General features: G+C 36.5%; 2 protein-coding genes across 5 annotated transcripts in view; one reads left to right on the top strand and one right to left on the bottom strand.

Moving 5' to 3' along the window:
• Positions 1-21,954, top strand: part of PIK3C2A (phosphatidylinositol-4-phosphate 3-kinase catalytic subunit type 2 alpha) — a 116,207-nt gene that overhangs the window by 84,414 nt on the left and 9,839 nt on the right. For all 4 annotated transcript variants that reach the window (XM_038569171.1, XM_038569168.1, XM_038569170.1 and 1 more), the window contains exons 18-26: positions 2-96; positions 450-630; positions 6,617-6,721; positions 8,113-8,205; positions 10,300-10,429; positions 14,302-14,438; positions 16,891-17,060; positions 18,225-18,381; positions 19,209-19,318. In XM_038569171.1, the coding sequence (XP_038425099.1) occupies positions 2-96; positions 450-630; positions 6,617-6,721; positions 8,113-8,205; positions 10,300-10,429; positions 14,302-14,438; positions 16,891-17,060; positions 18,225-18,381; positions 19,209-19,318 (1,178 nt within the window). The remainder of the gene's footprint in view (position 1; positions 97-449; positions 631-6,616; positions 6,722-8,112; positions 8,206-10,299; positions 10,430-14,301; positions 14,439-16,890; positions 17,061-18,224; positions 18,382-19,208; positions 19,319-21,954) is intronic.
• LOC119865020 (peptidyl-prolyl cis-trans isomerase NIMA-interacting 4-like) lies at positions 3,311-3,649 on the bottom strand. The gene has a single exon (XM_038569174.1). It carries the CDS (start codon positions 3,647-3,649, stop codon positions 3,311-3,313), a length of 339 nt encoding a protein of 112 aa, XP_038425102.1.

Below are 21,954 nucleotides of genomic sequence, written 5' to 3'. Positions count from 1 at the left end.
GGCTTTGAAATATGAAATTTACTTGAACAGTTCATTAGTGCACTTCCTTCTGTCCAGAGCATTAGGAAATATACACATTGCACACAACTTATATTGGTAAGATTTAAATTTTTTAATTTATTTCCATTCCTAGTATTTATAGAGACGATATGCTCTGGAAGTCTAAATAGTATGCTCAGGCTACTTATTGTCAATACCAGATGTTTTATTAAGGGCATTATTATAAAGAGGCTGGATTTTTATGTCCTTAGAAATAAAACCAAAAATAACAAAACTCTTTATTACAAAGATATTTGCCATGTTAGAGCTCCATAATAATGAATGAGTTTTCACTTGCTTTATATAGCTTCATTAAATTCCTGGATACCAAAAAATGAACCTAAGTTGAAATTCAGGAGACATTCATCCAGTTCTCAGAAGTGGCTGACATAAATATTTTACTGTATTAGGCTCCTCAAGGATGCTCTGCATGATGCACAGTTTGGTGCTCGATATGAACATGTTTTGGGTGCTCTCCTCTCAGTAGGAGGAAAAGGACTCAGAGAAGAACTTTTGAAGCAGACAAAACTTGTACAGCTTTTAGGAGGAGTAGCAGAAAAAGTAAGGCAGGCTAGTGGATCAGCCAGACAGGTATGTATCCAAAAGAAAAAACATAAATATTTTGATGTTAAAGGATCTCTATAGTTCTGATGAGTTATTCTTTATCAATAGACATCCAATATAATCTAACTATACATACTATGCTGTTTTGAGCAGATGGATTCAAAGGTTGTTTCAAACCATAGGAAAAGATTTTACAACCTAACTCTTAAAGGTATTTTTTTTTTTTCTTAAAGGTATTTTAATTCCAGTGCTTATGAATTCCTTTCTGGCCACAATTGTTCTCTTGAGTTTCTTTTTTATTATTTTGTTTTTTAACTTTTTTTGTAACTTTAAAAGTAATGCAAGTATGAGTTGATACTAACGTTTAAAAGGGATCCTGGGTGGCTCAGTGGTTTAACGCCTGCCTTTGGCTCAGTGTGATCCTGGAGACCTGGGATCAAGTCCCACGTCAGGCTCCCTGCATGGAGCCTGCTTCTCCCTCTGCCTGTGTCTCTGCCTTTCTCTCTCTCAGTGTCTCTCATGAATAAATACAATCTTTTAAAAAAAAAAATCTAAATAATAAGGAAATTTATAGAAAAAAATTTTAATTACACTTTTAAAGATTTATTTATTCATGAGAGATACAGCGAAAGAGGCAGAAACATAGGCAGAGGGAGGAGCAGGTTCCCTGTGAGGAGCCTGATGTGGGACTCCAATCCCAGGATCCCCACTGGGGCACCTGGGTGCCTCAGTGCTGAGGGTCTGCCTTTGGCACAGGTCTTGATCCCAGGGTCCTGGGATCGAGCCCTGAGTCGGGCTACCTGCTCAGAGGGGAGCCTGCTTCTCCCTTTCCCTCTACTGCTCCCCCTGCTTGTACTTGCTCTCTCTGTCAAATAAATAAATAAAATCTTGGGGCAGCCTGGGTGGCTCAGCGGTTTACCACTGCCTTCAACCCAGGGCCTGATCCTGGAGTCCCGGGATCGAGTCCCACATCAGGATCCTTGTATGGAGCTTCTCCCTCTGCCTGTGTCTCTGCGCCTCTCTCTCTCTGTCTCTCTCATGAATAAAGAAATAAAATCTTAAATAAATAAATAATCTCTTTAAAAAATAAAATTTTAGATTAATTTAAAAATTAAAAATTTTCCAGTTTTCATTTCTCCCTGTTATGTATCTATTATTCATGGTTTGCTTTATGTCTTTTCTGGTCTTTTATATGACTTTATACATATTTACACTTAAGTATATATACAAATGTTTGGAATTTAAAAAAAATATGTAGAAATGCAGATAGACACACACATACATATATATTGTTGTTGAGATAAAATTCACCTATTTAATTCATTGTCTTTTAGTATATTCACAATATTATGCAGCCACCACCATTAATTCCAGAACATTTTCATCACACCAAAAAGAAAGCCTGTACCCACTAACTTTTCCTTATTCCCTCCTTCTCTCAGGCCCTGGTAAGCATTAATTTGCTTTCTATTCTGTGGATGTATCTCTTCTAGACATTTAAATGGAATTATGCAATATGTGGCCTCCCTATCTGGTTTCTTTCACTTTACCTAACAATTTCAAAGTTCATCCATATTCTAACATGTATGAGTACGTCACTCCTTTTTATGGCTGAATAATGCTCCATTGTGTGGATAATACCACAGTTTGTTTATCCATTCATCCGTTGATGGACCTTTGGCTTGTTTCCACTATTTGGCTATTATGAATGATGCTGCTATAAACATTTGTGTGTAAATTTTTGTTTGAACACCTCTTTTCACTTTACCTAGGAGTGGAATTACTAGGTCATAAAGCAAGCCTAAGTTTAACTTTTTGAGGAACCACCAAATTATTATCTAAAGCAGCTTCATCATTTTATATTCCTACTAGAAATGTATGAGGATTCCAACTTCTCCACATCCTCACCAGCATTTGTTTTTTTCTACCTTAAAAAAAAAATTATAGTCATCTTAGTGGGTATGAAGTAGTATCTCATTGTGGTTTTGACTTGCATTTCCCTAATGAGTAATGATTTTTTTAAAAGATTTTATTTATTCATCAGAGGCACAGAGAGGGAAAACAGGCCCTACACTGGGAGCCTCATGTGGGACTCAATCCCAGGACCCCAGGATCAGTCCCTGAGCCAAAGGCAGACACTCAACCACTGAGCCACCCAGGTGTTGCTGATTAATGATTTTGAACACATTTTTATGTTTTTGTTACTGCCTTTTGTATATTTTCTTTGGAGAAGTTTCTAAGTTTTTTTGGGTTTTTTGTTTGTTTTTTGTTTTTTTGATTGGTTTTTTATTGTTGAATTGTTCTTTATATATTTGGAATATTAGACCCTTATCAAAGATACTATTTGTATTTTCTCCCATTCTTTGAATTATCTTTTTATTTCCTCAAGTGTCCTTTGATGCACAAATTACTAATTTTTTGAAGTTTATTTTTCCTTTTGTTGCTTGTGCATTTGATGTCTAAGAATTTATTGTCAAATCCAAGGTCACAAAGATAAACACCTATGTTTTCTTTTAGGAGTTTTATAGTTTTGCTCTTATATAAGTCTTTGATCCATTTTGAGTATTTTTTTTAATATGCTTTGAGGTAAGGATTCAGCTTCATTCTTTTACATATGATTATAAAGTTGTCTTAGCACCATTTGTTGTTTTGCCAGTTTTTCATACAATTTCCTCCCTTCATAATGATAAAGTAGCCAAAATTTATCTTAACTGGAGGATCTGTAAACACAAGGCTTATCTAGCCCACTTACAGGCAAGGCAAATGCTGCTTCATGAAATGGTCCCACTGTGGAACCTCTGGTCCTCCAACCCAAGTCACCCCCTTGCCTGGCTTTATCTTCACTATAATGTGCAGCCACTGTATTTAATCTCATTCTATACTTTAACTTCTCCATAGCTTCCATGATTTTCCCATATTTTTCATACAGAATGTATCTGCCACCACTTTTGGAACCCTGAGACTTCTTGTCAGAACTGTCACTCCCAGAGGCAACTCCACACTTTCCCCCTCCTTTACCGGAACTGCTTTTTCCTTTGAGCAGCATCTTCAAAACATCTCAGCACTATTTTTTGAAGAGACTATTCTTTCCCATGAATGATCTTGGCACCTTTGATGAAAATCAGTTGATCATAGACATGTAGGTTTATTTTTGGACTTTGAATTCTCTTCCATTGATTTATAAGATTAGGTAAGCCATATTGTTTTCATTATTGTAGTTTTGTATTAAGTTTTGAAATCAAAGTATGAGTTCTCCAACTTTGTTCTTTTTCAAGAGGTTTTTTTGGGCTATTCAAAAGTCCTTTGCAATTTCGTGTGAGTTTTAGGACCATCTTACACATTTCTGCAAAAAGGAAGTTGGAACTTTGATAAGAATTATGTTTAAAAAAAAAAAAAGAATTATGTTGAGTCTGTGGGGTGCCTGGGTGGGATGGCTCAGGGCAGGGATGACTCAGGTACTAGGATCAAGCCCCGAGTTGGGCTCCCTGCTCAGTGGGGATCCTGCTTCTCTCTCTCCCTCTGCCGCTCTCCCTGCTTGTGCGCTCCCACACTCTCTCTCTCTCTCTCTCTCTCTCTCTCTGTCAAACAAACAAACAAATAAATAAATAAGTAAATAAGATCTTAAAAAAAAAAAGAAATTGCATTGAACCTGTAGATAAATTTGGAAAATACTGCAATCTTAATAATATTAAGTCTTCTAATTCATTGGACATGGTGTCTTTTCATCTAGATCTTTAATTTCTTTCAGCAATTTTATTTATATTTATATTTTTTTATATATAAAATTTTTACTTCATCTTAGAGAATTTGTATCAAGACATACAATTACACTCCATATTTCTTTTTTTTTTTTTGGCATTTTAATTTATTTTTTTATTGGTGTTCAATTTACCAGCATACAGAATAACCGCCAGTGTCCATCACCCATTCACTCCCACCCCCCGCCCTCCTCCCCTTCTACCACCCCTAGTTCGTTTCCCAGAGTTAGCAGTCTTTACGTTCTGTCTCCCTTTCTGATATTTCCCACACATTTCTTCTCCCTTCCCTTATATTCCCTTTCACTATTATTTATATTCCCCAAATGAATGAGAACATATAATGTTTGTCCTTCTCCGACTGACTTCCTTCACTCAGCATAAGACCCTCCAGTTCCATCCACGTTGAAGCAAATGGTGGGTATTTGTCATTTCTAATAGCTGAGTAATATTCCATTATATACATAAACCACATCTTCTTTATCCATTCATCTTTCGATGGACACTGAGGCTCCTTCCACAGTTTGGCTATTGTGGACATTGCTGCTATAAACATCGGGGTGCAGGTATCCCAGCATTTCATTGCATCTGTATCTTTGGGGTAAATCCCCAACAGTGCAATTGCTGGGTCGTAGGGCAGGTCTATTTTTAACTCTTTGAGGAACCTCCACACAGTTTTCCAGAGTGGCTGCACCCGTTCACATTCCCACCAACAGTGCAGGAGGGTTCCCTTTTTTCCGCATCCTCTCCAACATTTGTGGTTTCCTGCTTTGTTAATTTTCCCCATTCTCACTGGTGTGAGGTGGTATCTCATTGTGGTTTTGATTTGTATTTCCCTGGTGGCAAGTGATGTGGAGCATTTTCTCATGTGCTTGTTGGCCATGTCTATGTCTTCCTCTGTGAGATTTCTCTTCATGTCTTTTGCCCATTTCATGATTGCATTGTTTATTTCTTTGGTGTTGAGTTTAAGAAGTTCTTTATAGATCTTGGAAACTAGCCCTTTATCTGATAGGTCATTTGCAAATATCTTCTCCCATTCTGTAGGTTGTCTTTTAGTTTTGTTGACTGTATCCTTTGCTGTGCAAAAGCTTCTTATCTTGATGAAGTCCCAATAGTTCATTTTTGCTTTTGTTTCTTTTGCCTTCGTGGATGTATCTTGCAAGAAGTTACTGTGGCCGAGTTCAAAAAGGGTGTTGCCTGTGTTCTTCTCTAGGATTTTGATGGAATCTTGTCTCACAATTAGATCTTTCATCCATTTTGAGTTTATCTTTGTGTATGGTGAAAGAGAGTGGTCTAGTTTCATTCTTCTGCATGTGGATGTCCAATTTTCCCAGCACCATTTATTGAAGAGACTGTCTTTCTTCCAATGGATAGTCTTTCCTCCTTTATCGAGTATTAGTTGACCATAAAGTTCAGGGTCCACTTCTGGGTTCTCTATTCTGTTCCATTGATCTATGTGTCTGTTTTTGTGCCAGTACCACACTGTCTTGATGACCACAGCTTTGTAGTACAACCGGAAATCTGGCATTGTGATACCCCCAGATATGGTTTTCTTTTTTAAAATTCCCCTGGCTATTCGGGGTCTTTTCTGATTCCACACAAATCTTAAAATAATTTGTTCTAACTCTCTGAAGAAAGTCCATGGTATTTCTTAATGGGTACATAATATTACCACGTATTGTAGAATAAATTGTGAACCATTACCTCCGTGTAGGTTGTTTAGACAGTTTTTTTTTTCCAGTCCTACAGTGAACTATAGTGTATAAGTTTTGGCCCCTTTGCTAGTATTTCCTCATAGGATATTCGTATAGGTGAAATAGCTGAGTCAAGAACTGTATGTATTTTTAGTTATATCTTTTTCTCCACCAATAGGTTATGAAAGTATTTTTTCCTGCCCTGTTGCTAGGACTGGGTGTTACCTTTAATTTTTAATCTGTTAGATGAAAAATTGCATCTCCTTTCTGTTTAATTTCTATTTATTTGACTATTAGAGAGTTTTGTTTTTTTATTTGACTATTAGAGAGTTTTAAATATGTTAAGTAGGCCATATGCACTCACCCTCCCATGTGTGTAAGCCTTTGCCCATTCTAATTCTATTTTTATAGTAAAAATTAACTGTTTAGCAACAACTTGTTTTTATTTTATTTAAAAAATTTGTTACATTTTAAAAATTGCGTTGGTCCACATCATAATTTTTTTGTCTTAAAAACAGGTCTTCGTTTTCATTATGTACCCACAGTATCACTCTCTTTTCCTAGGTCGTCCTCCAAAGAAGTATGGAACGAGTACAGTCGTTTTTTCTGAGAAATAAATGCCGTCTTCCTCTCAATCCAAGTCTTGTTGCAAAAGAATTAAATATTAAGGTGACATATAAAATACTAATAAATTCATATTACATTTCAAAATAATTTGTAGGAAAAATTTGTAGGAAGAAAGGAGATGAGCTGATACACCTACGGCAGATGAGGATAACATCTGCATAGGTTGGTTATAAGTATTTATGGATGTCTGTGTAAGATCCATATTTACCTCAGTATATTTTTACTTAATCATAGTTTCTGAAAGAGAAAGCAATATAAAGTTATTTGGTGTCTCAAAATAAATTATTTTTTACCATGGTTATAATAGCTACCTTGGTGGCTTATGTTGTGATTCCAGGCACAGATAGCATTTTCTTTTCTCCTATGCGAACAACTGGAGAGATTCTTTTTTTTTTTTTTTTTTTTTAAGATTTTATTTATTCATGATAGTCACAGAGAGAGAGAGAGGCAGAGACATAGGCAGAGGGAGAAGCAGGCTCCATGCAGGGAGCCCGATGTGGGATTCGATCCCGGGTCTCCAGGATCGCGCCTGGGCCAAAGGCAGGCGCCAAACCGTTGCACCACCCAGGGATCCCGGAGAGATTCTTTATAGGTTTATAACACTTTCTAGAGCATCAAAAAAGAGTTGAATAATCATCAGCACTGAGTAATTATACTTCAAACTGGGCCAGTAGTTATACATAGTGGATTTTCTCTTAATGAATTCAGATAAAGCAACCAATTAATTCATGCATTAGTGTTCGTGGTTTTTAAAGGGTAGGATACAAGTATCCATAAAGGAGTCTCAGGTTTGATCTCTTTTGAAGTTGACATATGGCTACTCTTCACTGAAATTTAACAGTGGGTACCTGAGTTATGGGTCATTGGCAGGGGCCGGGGCCGTCACATTTTCTCCTTGGATTTGTTTGTTGTTTCCCTTTATTGGTCTGTCTGAAATTAGTTTTTTGAACTAGTTTCACTTTAAAATAAGATCTTTGCTAATGAAATTTTAAAATTTAGTGTCACTATGTTATTGCATGGCTAATTATTAATTATAAGAGTATCATAAAGTACTCTTATAAGTAGAGATCTCATCCTAGATCATACTCCTTTAGAGGAAAGGTAAGATTATACGAAGTTTTGTGCTGTGACGAGGAATTATAGTAACACTTTTAAAGCTCAAACTTTTAATAATTTTTGTCTCAAGTTTTTAAGGATTTGCTTCTGTCTAGAGAGTAATAGATGATATTTTACTCATGCTATGTTTAAGTTTCAAAAAGTATTTTTAAATATCTTTTATCTGCTAGATGATCTAAAAAGCAGTTCACACATGTTATTTCATTTGCCATAATTCAGATGAACAAGTGATAGAAGAAATACTTAGGACAGAAAAGTCTTAAAGCCATTTTTATTCCAATATTATCTTTCTAATGCATAACATGTTGTATTTGTAGTCCTGTTCCTTCTTCAGTTCTAATGCTGTGCCCCTAAAAGTAACAATGGTGAATGCTGATCCAATGGGGGAAGAAATTAATGTCATGTTTAAGGTGAGCAAAATAAGGTTACTTTCTTTTTATTTATTTTTTAAGATTTTATTTATTTGAGGAAGAGAAGGTATGGAGAGAGCATGAGTGGGATGTGGAGGTAGAGGGAGAGACAGAGGATGAGGGACAAGTGGACTCTCTGCTGAGCAGGGAGCCCAATGTGGGGCTCGATTCCTGGGATTATGACCTGAGCTGAAGGCAGACACTTCACTGACTGAGCCACCCAGTCATCCCAAGATTACTTTGCTTTTAAAGGGTAATTCAAAAATTCTTTCTTTCGGGACACCTGGGTGTCTCAGGGCGTGATCCCAGGGTCCGGGATTGAGTCCCACATCAGGCTCCTTGCAGGGAGCCTGCTTCTCCTTCTTCCTATGTCTCTGCCCCTCTCTGTGTGTCTCTCATGAATAAATAAATAAAATCTTTTTTAAAAAATTCTTTTCTCAAATTGCAAATATAATTTTATTTAATATTTAATTAAATTCAATAATTATGTGGAAAATTATTGCTGACATAAATTATTGCCAAACAGATATTGGAACAAATGCATTTCTGGGCTAGGGCTACTACATATGGCCATGCTGATTACGCATATCATAACTGCAGGCAGTGTGCCTTTCATATAGATTATGATGTGAATGGTACCCCCTAGAGTTGTGCAGTGTGACATAGCAAAACCATGGGCAATGGCACTGGTTTTTTGGAAACATAGAACTTACCTGTGGGAAGCAGCAGGCATGGAGTACTACAGAGTAATCTATTACCAAAGTTCTGTGTGTGGTGTCATGATTTGTGTATTTTGAAGAAAGAATGGAGAGTTTTAGTTAATTCAATGAGTTCAATTAGTGGAGGTTCACATATATATGTATATAAAAGACGGCTCAAGAGAAGCTATCTTTATGAACATATTTATATGTGTGTGTATATATATATATAAAGTTCTCATAATTCAAATCTGGTTTAGGACTTTATTTTACTAATGTATTTGCCTTTTCCTATAGCAGTACCATCTGCTTGAATACAGAAATTTTATTTTATTTATTTTTTTAAAGGATTTATTCATGAGAGACACAGAAAAAAGGCAGAGGCATAGGCAGTGGGAGAAGCAGGCTCCTCGCAGGATGCCTGATATGAGACTCAATCCCAGAACCCCGGCATCACGCCCTGAGCTGAAGGCAGACGCTCAACTGCTTAGTTACCAAGGCATCCCGAATATAGAAATTTTATATATGTTAAGTTTTAATATTTGTTAAGGCTAATCTCCCCTAATTCTTTGGGTAATTTTCTTGACTAATCTCAAAAAATGTACTCATCATTGTGAGTTTTAAAGTTATTTTATCCAATTTAAAAAAATAAAATGAAAACTACATATGATTCCAGTTAGAATTAATTTATTTTGGGAGGACTAACTTTTTAATTTTTATTTTTTGGGATCCCTGGGTGGCTCAGCGGTTTAGCGCCTGCCTTTGGCCCAGGGCGTGATCCCGGAGTCCCAGGATCAAGTCCCGCATCAGGCTCCTTGCATGGATCCTGCTTCTCCCTCTGCCTTTGTCTGTGCTTCTCTCTCTCTCTCTCTCTCTCTCTCTCTCTGTGTGTGTGTGTGTCATGAATAAATAAATAAAATCTTAAAAAAATTTTTTTTTTAATTTTTTAAGTAAATTTTTAGTTTGATATAATTGTAGATTCATAGTCTGTTGCAAGAAATTAAACAGAGATCCTGGGTATCCTTTACCCAGTTTCCCTCAATGTAACATCTTGCAAAACTAGCAAACAACATCATAATCAGTGTATTGGCATCAATATAGTCAAGGTATGGAATATTTTGATCATGACAAAGATCCTCCATTTTGCCCCTTTGAAAAATAGAATATGATTCACAAACCATTAAATCTAACCTTTTAAAAAGCATATAGTTCAAGAAACTGAGACATGAATAAGTTAAATCATTTCCTCTGGAATGCTACAGAAAAATAAAAGGCACTTGTGTTTCATCTTACTCTTCACTCTTTTCCATTTCCCCCGCCCCCTGCCTTTTACAATATGTAATGTAGTAAATATTTTGGAAAGGTACAGGTTCCATTTTGTTTCCTTAATTTCAAGGTTGGTGAAGATCTTCGGCAAGATATGTTAGCTTTACAGATGATAAAGATTATGGACAAGATCTGGCTTAAAGAAGGACTAGATCTGAGGATGGTAATTTTCAAATGCCTCTCTACTGGCAGAGATCGAGGTAAGTCTGTCAGTTCTGTCTTGGTGTCTTATTATTTCTTTTCTGTGAACTTAGCTCAGAGTATACCTCTCCTGAGTGAGTCCTGATGCTGGTACACTGTCATCTCAGTTGTTTCTTACTTTAATTTAGTGTGACTTTATTGATTTATTCACAATTAAATAACTCATTGAGTAGCCCTAATAAATGCTTTGCAGTAACCAGAGGTGCCCATTAATTGACTGAATGAGGACTTTATGGTCTTTAGCTTTTGATTTAAAATTAAGGCCATGTCTAAGTTAAACCAACTTTGCTTTTATTTCTGCAATATAAAATAATGGTTTAAAATTTTTTTTCTACTTTAGCACAGGCTCATCTTACTGTTTTATCAAATTTTCTTCCTTACCACATATGTTTAGTGTGAATAATAAAAGCAGTACATCCGGAAATATTGTGATAATTAGAGGTAATGAATGTAAAATATCCCAGTATATGGTATGTATTAGGTGCTCAATAAATTGTAACCTTTATCATTACTTTATTCAACAAATGTTTGTAGTTGATCTACCATCTACAAAATGTTAATAACAGTAGTGTTTATATTTAGAGGGAAGCAATTAAAGACATATGAAGTAATTTGAAAATGCTTTAATAAGCTAAAAGCTCTAAGAGAATTAAGAAGACAGTGCTGTATGGTTTTAAAGTTATAGTTGGTGGAAATGAGAAATGCTTTCAGATTCTAATTAGATACTAGAAAGTCATCTGAAAAATTACCTAATTACCTAAAATTACCTAATCAGGGCAGCCCCGGTGGCGCAGCGGTTTGGCACTGCCTGCAGCCCGGGGCGTGATCCTGGAGACCCGGGATCGAGCCCCATGTCGGGCTACCTGCATGGAGCCTGCTTCTCCCTCTGCCTGTGTCTCTGCCTCTCTCTGTCTCTCTCTCTGTGTTGCTCATGAATAAATAAAATATTTAAAAAATGTTTTTTTAAAAAAAATTACCTAATCATCCTTCCAATATTTGGCATTCACTTCATGCCTCAATGCCTGTGCTAAAGGAAAGGTAGTCTGTCCTATCTTACATAGCTCTGATGGTTGTAGAGTTTTTTCTTGTATTCTGGTGAATTGGAACTGACTCCTAGTGTCTTCTACCCATCGGTTCCAGTTCAGTTTATAGACTATCATATAATTAAGTCAAATCTTTCTTTGTGATGATGAATATTGTGGCTTCAGATCCTGAACAGGGATCCCTGTTTAAGATTTTATTTATTGGAGAGGCAGAGGGAGAGAGAATCTGAAGCAGACTCTGCACTGAGCCCAGAGCCCAATGTACTGCGAGATCATGATGTGAGATAAAACCAAGTAAGAGTCAGTTAACTGACTGAGCCACTCAGGCATCCCTTCTCTTGTTTTTTATGTTGTTTCTAACTAATGGTTGAATGCTTGCTTTGTGTCTTGCCCTGGCCTAAGTTTTTCATTTGTGTTATCTCACAAGTATCCTTATTTTTCAAATGAAATCATATCCATATCCTATGTTAAGTTTTTAACTAGCATTTCAGTGTTTCTAGTAATCCCTCACTTTTTCAGACTCAACAATTGTCTTTAAATATTCACCAGACATTTACTGGTATATCATCCCCCGGATTGATTTTAAGTTCCCTCAAGGCACAGACCATATCTTAAATATCTAGTAGGACATTGTATATTTTATGAACTTTGCTCCACTGTTTTAGCAACTAATAATTTGTACATATGTATATTTGATTATAAAATTAGAAATTGGGATCCCTGGGTGGCGCAGCAGTTTGGCGCCTGCCTTTGGCCCAGGGCTCAATCCTGGAGACCCAGGATCTAATCCCACGTCGGGCTCCCGGTGCATGGAGCCTGCTTCTCCCTCTGCCTCTGTCTCTGCCCCCCTCTCTCTCTCTCTGTGTGTGACTATCATAAATAAAATAAAAAAAAACCTAGAAATTTGTATGTATATTAGAAATTTGATTAAATATAGTCATAGAATCAAGGTACCAGTACTCATTGAAGAAGGATATCACTGAGAACTATAAACTAGATGATGCAGCCAAAACAACATAAAAGATCCAAATGAATTCATTGTTCATTGTGTGACCAAACTACTAGAATTACTACCTAGCTCTGTGTACTTTCTTTTGGGGTGGCCCAAAGGCTTTGACCAGCTTTGTTTCTTCTAGTCTTTTGTCTGAAGCAGATCTCTATGTCCATATCTTTTATTTTAACACCAGTGCATCTCCTTGATTTTGAAAGTACATAAAAATATTTTTTTAATTATAGAAATAATATATGTGCATAGTAAATGTAGCATGTAATAGAATAAATTGATAGGTAAAAATCTTAGGGGCACCTGGGTGGCTTAGTTGGTTGATTGTCTCCTTCAGCTCAGGTCATGGTCCTGGGATCCTGGGATTGAGCCCCACATCAGGCTTCCTGCTCAGCGGGGAACCTGCTTCTCCCTCTCCTGCTCTCCTGCATTTGTGCTCTCTCTGTCAAATAAATAAATAAAATCTTTTTTAAAAAAGAAAAAAAGACAAGTATAAATCTTTGTTTCTCCCACACCTTCATTTTTAATCTAAGGCCTCCTACTTCCAAAATATAACTAAATCACATAGCCTTCTGGGAATGTTTTGTGTATATTCTAATATTATATAATAGTCTTTTTTTTAAAAGATTTTATTTATTTGAGTGAGAGAGAGAGCGACTATGAAAGGGGGCTGGGGAGGGTGGGGCAAGGGGTAGAGGGAGAGGGAGAAGCAGACTCCCATTGATCGAGGATCCAGGCTCAGGGCTCGATCCCAGGACCCCAAGATCATGACCTGAGCCAAAGGCAGACACTTAACTTATTGAGCCACCCAGGCACCCTAGTCTTTCTTTTAAACACAAAAGGACAGTTTTCCATATGGATTTCATATTTAAAACATAAATTTGAGCATTAGCACATAAAGATCTAATTCATTATATTCTTTTTTTTTAAAGATTTTATTTATTTGTTTATTCATGAGAGACAGAGAGAGAGAGAGAATGGCAGAGATACAGGCAGAGGGAGAAGCAGGTTCCATGCAGGAAGCCCAATGTGAGACTCGATCCCAGGACTCCAGGATCACGCCCTGGACCAAGGGCAGGCGCTAAACCGCTGAGCCACCCAGGTATCCCTAATTCATTATATTCTTATATAGATGTCCCATAATTTATTTGTTTGATACTTGTTTTAAAAGTAGGGAAAATAGGGTCGCCTGGGTGGCTCAGCAGTTGAGCATCTGCCTTTGACTCAGGGTGTGATCCTGGAGTCCCGGGATGGAGTCCCACATCGGGCTTCCTGCTTGGAGCCTGCTTCTCACTCTGCTTCTCTCTCTGCCTCCCTCTCTCTCTGTGAGTCTCTCATGAATAAATGAATAAAATCTTTAAAAAAAAAATAGGGAAAATAAAAAATGATTTGCACAGCCAGGCGTTTACAAAACACATACTTTCGATATACACATATTACAAGGACAGTCTTAATTCGTTCTTCCGTTTGAAAGAGCTTAGTGTACTTTGAAACACTCCATAATTGCCCAAATACATGATCAGAGTAAGTTTGTTGACTAAGCATCATCTAGTTTGTAATTAAAATTGTTATTCTTTGGGGGTGTATAGCACATGGTTGTACAGACTATGGAACCTCAAAGTCAAATTCAGCTGTTAGATTTTGGGTACTTCTGAAAATAAATAATTTTGATTGCTCAAATTTTCTAGCATGGGCTGCCAGACTTGGTTTTTTAAAAATAATTCCTAAATGGTGTCTTATGTCAAAGGTTGAAAAGTATAAATTTTTTTAAGGGCTTAACTTCTAGGGAGATATTTTCGCATAGCTTAATGTTTTGTTGTTAAAGGTATGGTGGAGCTAGTTCCTGCTTCGGATACCCTCAGGAAAATCCAAGTGGAATATGGTGTGACTGGATCCTTTAAAGATAAACCACTTGCAGAGTGGTTGAGGAAATACAATCCTTCTGAAGAAGAATATGAAAAGGTGATTAGCAAGTCTCCTTATTCTAGATAACTTTGTCAAAAATGTATTACCTAAGTCATAAGTGCTTTCACTTTCCAACTCTGGTGACTAGCCATGTAACCTAAGTTGTGAAAACTGTCTTTCTCTAACTAAAGTAAGTAAATAAAATAAAATAAAAATTCTGTCTGTCTGTCTGTCTATCTATCTATCTATCTATCTATCTATCTATCTATCTAAACAGTGCATTTAATGACAGGAATCTGAGTGAAACCAATGCTAAACTACCCCTCAAATATTCCAAACATGAATTTAGAGGCCAGCAAAACAGGTATTTTTATGACCCAGAATATTTCACAAAGATCTTGGAAAAAGTTATGGAAATGGGTGAGAGTGGTGCATTGTGTGGAGTTGAAAAGATTATGAGCCAGACAGAGCATGAACTTAGGTTCCAAGTCAGCAGCTATTGAGCTTTGGGCAAATTATTAACCTCTTTTGTGCCTCAGTGACCTATAATATAAAATAGTATACATTATGGTATTGTAGTACATAATATCGCTGTAAAACATAATAGTGCCATAAGGTTATCGTGAGAATTAGAGGAGTTCATATTAGAAAACCCGACACAGAGTAAATTCTGTGGTTAGTAGCTGTTACTATTAGAGGTGTCCATTTTTTTGTTTTGGCATACTTTTGAATTCTATGATAGGAAAGGGAAATTTTGGGATACCTGGGTGGCTCAGTTGGTTATGTGTGACTCTTTTTATTTTTTTAAGATTTACTTATTTTAGAGAGAGAGTGCATGTGAGGGAAGGGGCAGAGAGAGAATCTTCAAGCATACTCCCCACTGAGCACGAAGCTCAATGCAGGGCTCCATCCCACCCACCACCCATGAGATCATGACCTATACCACCCATGAGATCATGACCTAAGACAAAAACAAGAGTTAGATGCTTAACCAACTGAGCCAGTCAGGTGCCCCATGACCTTGGGATTGTGAATTTGAGCCCCATGTGAGGGGGAGGAGAGTAGAGCTTACTTAAGGAAAAGAAAATAGGAAGAAAAAGGAAAAGAGAAATCTCTTATGCTATATGTTGGCAAATCGAACTTTAATAAAAAAAATATACAAAAAAAAAAAGAAATCTCTTAGGATGTAAGGCCTCTAATGATCTGAAAGTGGCCTAAGAAATACTTAAGAACAGTTTTTTTTTACAAGAACACTTTTAAAATAGCACTGTAAAGAGATCTCAGTTTTAATATCATTTGCCTGCTCATTTTATGTCAAGTCATTAATGTATCACATTTATAGATACATACAAATGCTATCTGTTGACCTAAAAAGGTAGAAGAATTTTGTCCTTTGTTGATCTTTTAAACTATTTAAGATCACTCCCTTTTCTTCCTTGTGGTGTGGGGGTAAAGCAAGAAGCCAATACTTGTTTAAGGTCATGTTGGCTCTTTTGTGGTTCTGGGAAAGTGGTTTGTCACAAAATAATTGTTGAATATCATAGATTGAGTGCCTTTTGTGCTTTTGACTCTTAATGTCCTTCACTAAGAAAGAGAGTAACATAGAGGAGTCCCATTGCTTGGGGGTGAATCTTGGGTCTGCCACTTAACAATTGTGTGATCCTGGGCAAAGAACTTCTATGTTTCAGTTTCCCTCAAACATAAAATGACAATCATAATAATATCTATGTCATAAAGTGTGTGTGTGTGTGTGTGTGTATAGAAAGAGTAATGTAGTGCCTGGTTTGTGTTAAGTGCTGTGTAAACGTATGCTCTAATCATTAGTAATGATTTCTGGGGAGTTATGAAATAACCACATGGACATGCAGAGCCATATGACTGCTCCATTCAGAAATGTAGTATCTTGAAAATAAACTAAATGCACATGCTTTAGATAAAAATATTCATTATATAAGTCTTGCTGTTTCCGTCTATATGATACTATGTTAGTAATTTAATCCCCAGGGCAGGCAAGACTAAAGTGAAAGAAGATCTCTAGCTTTGAGAAACTTGCAAACGACACATAAAGAGTCAACAAAACACATTAATTATTGTATGTTTAAAGATATAAGCTGACTTTCTTCATACATACCCTCCCTATAAGTAAAAAAAAATCTTTGTCACCATGGGACCACTTGTACTAAAGAGCAGAGTCTGTGAGGAGTAGAGTTCCACCAAGATGATTCTTAAAAGATGTTGAAAAGCAGCAGGTACCCTAAGTAGGGAACAGCAGGATCTCTGCCTGTTAGAAGACAAAAGCTAGCGAGATGGGGCAGGAACCACCCTTAGAAAGATGTTTTTATTTTTTAAATACAAAAGACTGGCTTTTGTTACAATAGTCTAGTTTATAAGCCTTTGAAAACTGGATTACAATAGTGTCTTCAAAGGGTGATGAATTACTTTAATCTTTATAACCTGCCTCCTTTGAAACTAATTTTTTTCCTAAAATAATTTTATATCTTTATTATAGGCGTCTGAAAATTTTATTTATTCTTGTGCTGGATGCTGTGTAGCCACGTATGTTCTAGGCATCTGTGATCGACACAATGATAATATAATGCTTCGAAGCACAGGACACATGTTTCACATTGACTTTGGAAAGTTTTTGGGCCATGCACAGATGTTTGGTAGCTTCAAAAGGTACTAATATTGTTACTGTTGTTGCTAGAGAGGAGAGGCACTTTTTTTTTTTTTTTTTTTTTAACTGAAGTACCCCGGGGGCACCTGGCTAGCTCAATCAGTAGGGCATGCAACTCTTGATCTCAGGATTGTGAGTTCAAGCCCCACTTTGCCATGGAGCTTACTTCTAAAACACAAAAAGAAGTACTTCAAGTAATTCTGAAGCAGATTTCCACACGGAATCACTTTCCAAAAGGTATTAATAAGATTATCTGTATCTATCCATCTATCATGTGTGTGTATATCTGGAAGAGTTTCCACAATAATTTTTACTTGAAAAAGAAATTGACCTCCTTTACCACATAATGGTTAAGTTTTTGACGATTTTAATGTCAGCTTTTTACAAGCTTAGCATCCCTCCTCTGTCCATTTTTTTCTTCCCAAGAAAGCTGAAACTCTGGTTTGCTTAATTCAGATTATTTCAAGAGGTCATTGATTTTGAGTTCAGTCATTTCAAACATGCTAAAAATGTCTTTATTTTGATAGGATCAGAATGTTATGTGTATATTGATGAACCTTTCTTTGACAGATTTAGGCATAACATTGATTTTAATTAGTGTACACAATTTATTTTAAAAGAAAGCCTTTTTTTTTAACAAATTAATGTCCCAGATCTTGTCTCTTTTCCTCTTGTTCATTGCCTTATAGCTCCCATTAAGCATGACTAGGGATAAAAAAAGACCCTAAGAGATGACTACCATTTGGTAGATAAGAACAGGTAATGTGTGTGGGTAGTAACCTCTGTTGAAATGAATTAAGGTATATTTTATCCAGCTAATGGTACCTATTAGAAATTTTCCCATTGGTATAATGGCAATGAGTACAAAATTTTTCTCTGCATAACTACTGTTTGATCTCTACTTGAGTGTATAGATGTATAAATACCATCTTGGAAAAAAATTTGTAAATATATTTTATCTAAATAGTGAGATTGATTAAATGATGGCTTTCCTGAAAATGCAAATTTATAAGTTTTAATGCAGATTCAAGCCTGCCCGATACTAAATTTCCCAGTTGGAAATTGCTATGGCTTAGACAGCTTAGTTCAGTAACCATGTGATAACAGCACTGTTTGAATATCTTCTGTAAATAATACTTTGTGTTGTGTACTTTTTTTTAAAATAGGGATCGGGCTCCTTTTGTGCTGACCTCGGATATGGCATATGTCATTAATGGGGGTGAAAAGCCTACCATTCGTTTCCAGTTGTTTGTGGACCTCTGCTGTCAGGCCTACAACTTAATAAGAAAGCAAACAAACCTCTTTCTTAACCTCCTTTCACTGGTAACTGTGTTTTTACAAGCCTTTAATTAATTTACATTAATGCTCTGTCTTTCAATATCTAAAGAAGGATATTTTGGAATAAAATTTACTGTAGTTTCAAATGTCAGAAATATTACCAAAATATTCAAAAATAGCTGCTATGTAAAATACGCCAGACACCGTTTATCTAAAATACAAAAAATAAGTCACATCTGCCTTGGGGTTGAGAAGTAAAAGTAACTGAAAAGGATCCTGAGAGAGTGATCTGGGATGCTAGAACATATTTTGTTAATATATACACATCCACATAATTTGGATGTGTTCAGGGACGCCTAGATGGCTCAGCAGTTGAGAGTCTGCCTTCAGCTCAGGGCGTGATCCTGGGGTCTAGGGTTCATGTTCTGCCCGCAATCGAGTTCCCTGCAGGGAGCCAGCTTCTCCCTCAGCCTGTGTCTCCTGAATAAATAAATAAAACCTTTAAAAAATAATTATAATAATTTGATTGTGTTCAGGTTTCTGTACTTTTCTGGATGTGGAATAAGTTAAAAGTAAACCTCCACTATGATTATTGTGACTAAACTTGACATAAAAACAGGACTAAAGGTCTGGATTTCACAGCTTTTATTCAATAAACTGGCTTTGAGACTTCTAACAATTGACTTCCTTGACCTCAGTTTTTCTCATTTATAACTGAATCACTTAGGTCCCTAGAACACAAATACAAACTCCTCAAAACTGTGATTATTTTGTTTGCTTTAGTTGTAATTACTTGGCCAGCTTTTAAGGGACAGGTAGGGAACAGACTTTTTAAAAAGTTTAACTCCCAAACTCTTTTTCCCTTTCTATAGATGATTCCTTCAGGGTTACCAGAACTTACAAGTATTCAAGACTTGAAATATGTTAGAGATGCTCTTCAACCCCAAACTACAGATGCAGAAGCTACAATTTTCTTTACTAGGTAAGGTATATTTAAGTATTTTAGAGAAGGCGCTGAGCTTTGGCTTGTTTTCCTTAGTTTAAACTAATGGTATATATCAAAAATCTGATTTTCAGGAAATAATTGACAGTATTAGCAAATAGTAGCTTTATCAAAAGTATATTTTATGTCAGAGTTTATATGTACTGAATAAATGTAAAGGATTTGCAACAACACTTTTAAAAATAAATTTATTTCTCTTGAAATAGCTCAAGTTGTATTCAGTATATAACTTCAATTATAAACATCTTTATGAACTATTTCTGCAAAACACATGTTCTATAGTGCCAAGTATAAGGTGGTGTTTTTTTTTTTTTTTTTCTAAAATAATATCTGTGCTAATAAGTATAGTACTTTTCAGGATTTTGCCATAACAATTTTCATTGATACCATAAATATCTAAAACCTTGAACTCTGGGACACTGCTATAGTAAATTGTTACTATATGAACATAGTACTTAAAACAAATATACTAATTATTAGCATTTGAACTTGTCATACTTGCTTTATAAGCAGATCTTCCTGGCAAATATGTTCTAAAAGTTTAGTGACCAGGTTGATCACTATCTAGAGGTACCACCTTATTATCATGCCACACAACAAGGAGGGACCCATGAGCTCATGTTCTTTTCTCTCTTTTTTCTCTTGCCTTCTTCCTCTTAGTGGGAAAGAGATAGAAAATCGTACTGGACTCCCCTAGTCTCAAGAGTCTGGGCTGAATTGAATTGAAGGAAGCTGACTTTTGTGTAGCCTTCTAAACTAATCCTGATAATTTAGGTATTGATGGATTTTGTATTGTTTTTCAAAAGAGATTCATTGGCTCCTCTGGGCAAAACTATAAAGCAGGCATGTATTAGTCTGCTTGAGCTGCCATAACAAAATACCATAGATGACATGGCCTAAACAATAGACACTTTTAGTTCTAGAGGTGGGGAAGTCCAAGATCAAGGTGCCAGCTGATTCACTTCCTGGTGAGGACTCTAGCTTACAGACATTTGCCTTCTTGTTTCCTCATATGAAGGAAGGAGATAAAGAGCAAGAAAGCTTAGGCTTTCTTCTTCTCATAAGAACACTGATCCTATTGGATCAGAGTTTTACCCTTATGACCTCATCTAATCTTGATTACTGACTCCATAAAGATCCTATGGGGTTCGGGCTCAACGTATGAATTTTGGAGGATACAAATATTCAGTCCATAGCAGGGCAAGAACCTTTGTGTAAGGTTCACAAAGAGCACAAAGGTTCTTGCCTTTTCTTTTGAATCTCTTTCCTCTTTCTGGATTTCTTTATCCTGTTTCTGAGACTTCTTGTTTCCTTTGCATGCCTAAAATGTTTTATCCAAGCCTGCTTTCCAGATTTATCCTCACCAAATTCCCTATCCTTTCAAAACCTCTTTTTTCAACTGAAGGAAATTATGATTATCTGAAGAAGGAATCTGATACCAGAATCTACTATTTGATAGAAGAGATTTTATTTGGACTACTTTCAATACTTCTTTTTATACCTGTTTAGCGTCACCATCCCTGTTTATTAAAAGGAATTAAATAACGATCATCTTTTTTGGCACTTTTGGCATTCTACCAATCATCCTCTATCCCTAATAGTTTTTTGGTTAGTGTTGGATCCCACAGAGCTCAAGAAATACACCATCATTTCTTGGAGACAGAGGAATGGGATGAAATGGAGACTTTCTTGTGGTAAAATGTTTTGTTCTGATGGAATATCTTTTTTTTTTTCCCCTGAAGAATAAAAGAAATCCTTGGCAAAGTGAGAATCTGCTTAATACTTAAAAGGAATCAAAATTGGGGAGGATCCCTGGGTGGCTCAGCGGTTGAGCACCTGTCTTCAGCCCAGGGCGTGATCCTGGAGTCCTGGGATCAAGTCCCACATCGGGCTCCCTCCATGGAGCCTGCTTCTCCCTCTGCCTGTGTCTTTACCTCCCCCCCCCCCCGCCCCCCCATCTCTCATAAACAAATAAATAAATAAAATCTTAAAAAAATTAGGGCACCTGACTGGCCCAGTTAGTAGAGCATGTGACTCTTGATCTTTGGGTTATGAGTTCAAGCTCCATGTTGAGCTCCAAGCCTAGAGCTTTATGTATGTATGTATATATGGATGGATAGATGGATGGATGGATGGATGGATGGATGGATGGATGAGGCAGACGGAGAAGGAGAGAGAGAGAATCTTAAGCAGGCTCCATGCCCAGCTCGGAGCTCAACATGGGGCTTGATCTCACAACCCTGAGATCATAACCTGAATGGAAATCAAGAGTCTTACACTTAACCAACTGAGCCATCCAGGAGCCCCAAGGGCCTAGAGCTTACTTTAAAAGAAGGTGTATATATTTTGATAGGATAGATAGATAGATAGATAGATAGATAGATAGATAGATAGATAGATAGATAGATAGATAAAAAAGAAAAGAGGTGCCTGGCTGGCTCAGTTGATGGAGCATGCAACTCTTGATTTCAGGGTTATAAGTTTGAACCCCACGTTGGGTGTAGAAATTAAAAATAAAATCTTAAAAAATTTTAACAAAAAGAATGAAAATATTTTTCATCCTTTATTATATCCAAAGAACTGAACATGTTTTCTCATGAACATTTACTATTAAC

Source organism: Canis lupus, chromosome 21 (assembly GCF_011100685.1).
Source record: "Canis lupus familiaris isolate Mischka breed German Shepherd chromosome 21, alternate assembly UU_Cfam_GSD_1.0, whole genome shotgun sequence".
Lineage (NCBI taxonomy): Eukaryota > Metazoa > Chordata > Mammalia > Carnivora > Canidae > Canis > Canis lupus.
The sequence above is the reverse complement of the archived record's forward strand: the minus strand, read 5'-3'. Positions and strand labels throughout refer to the sequence as shown.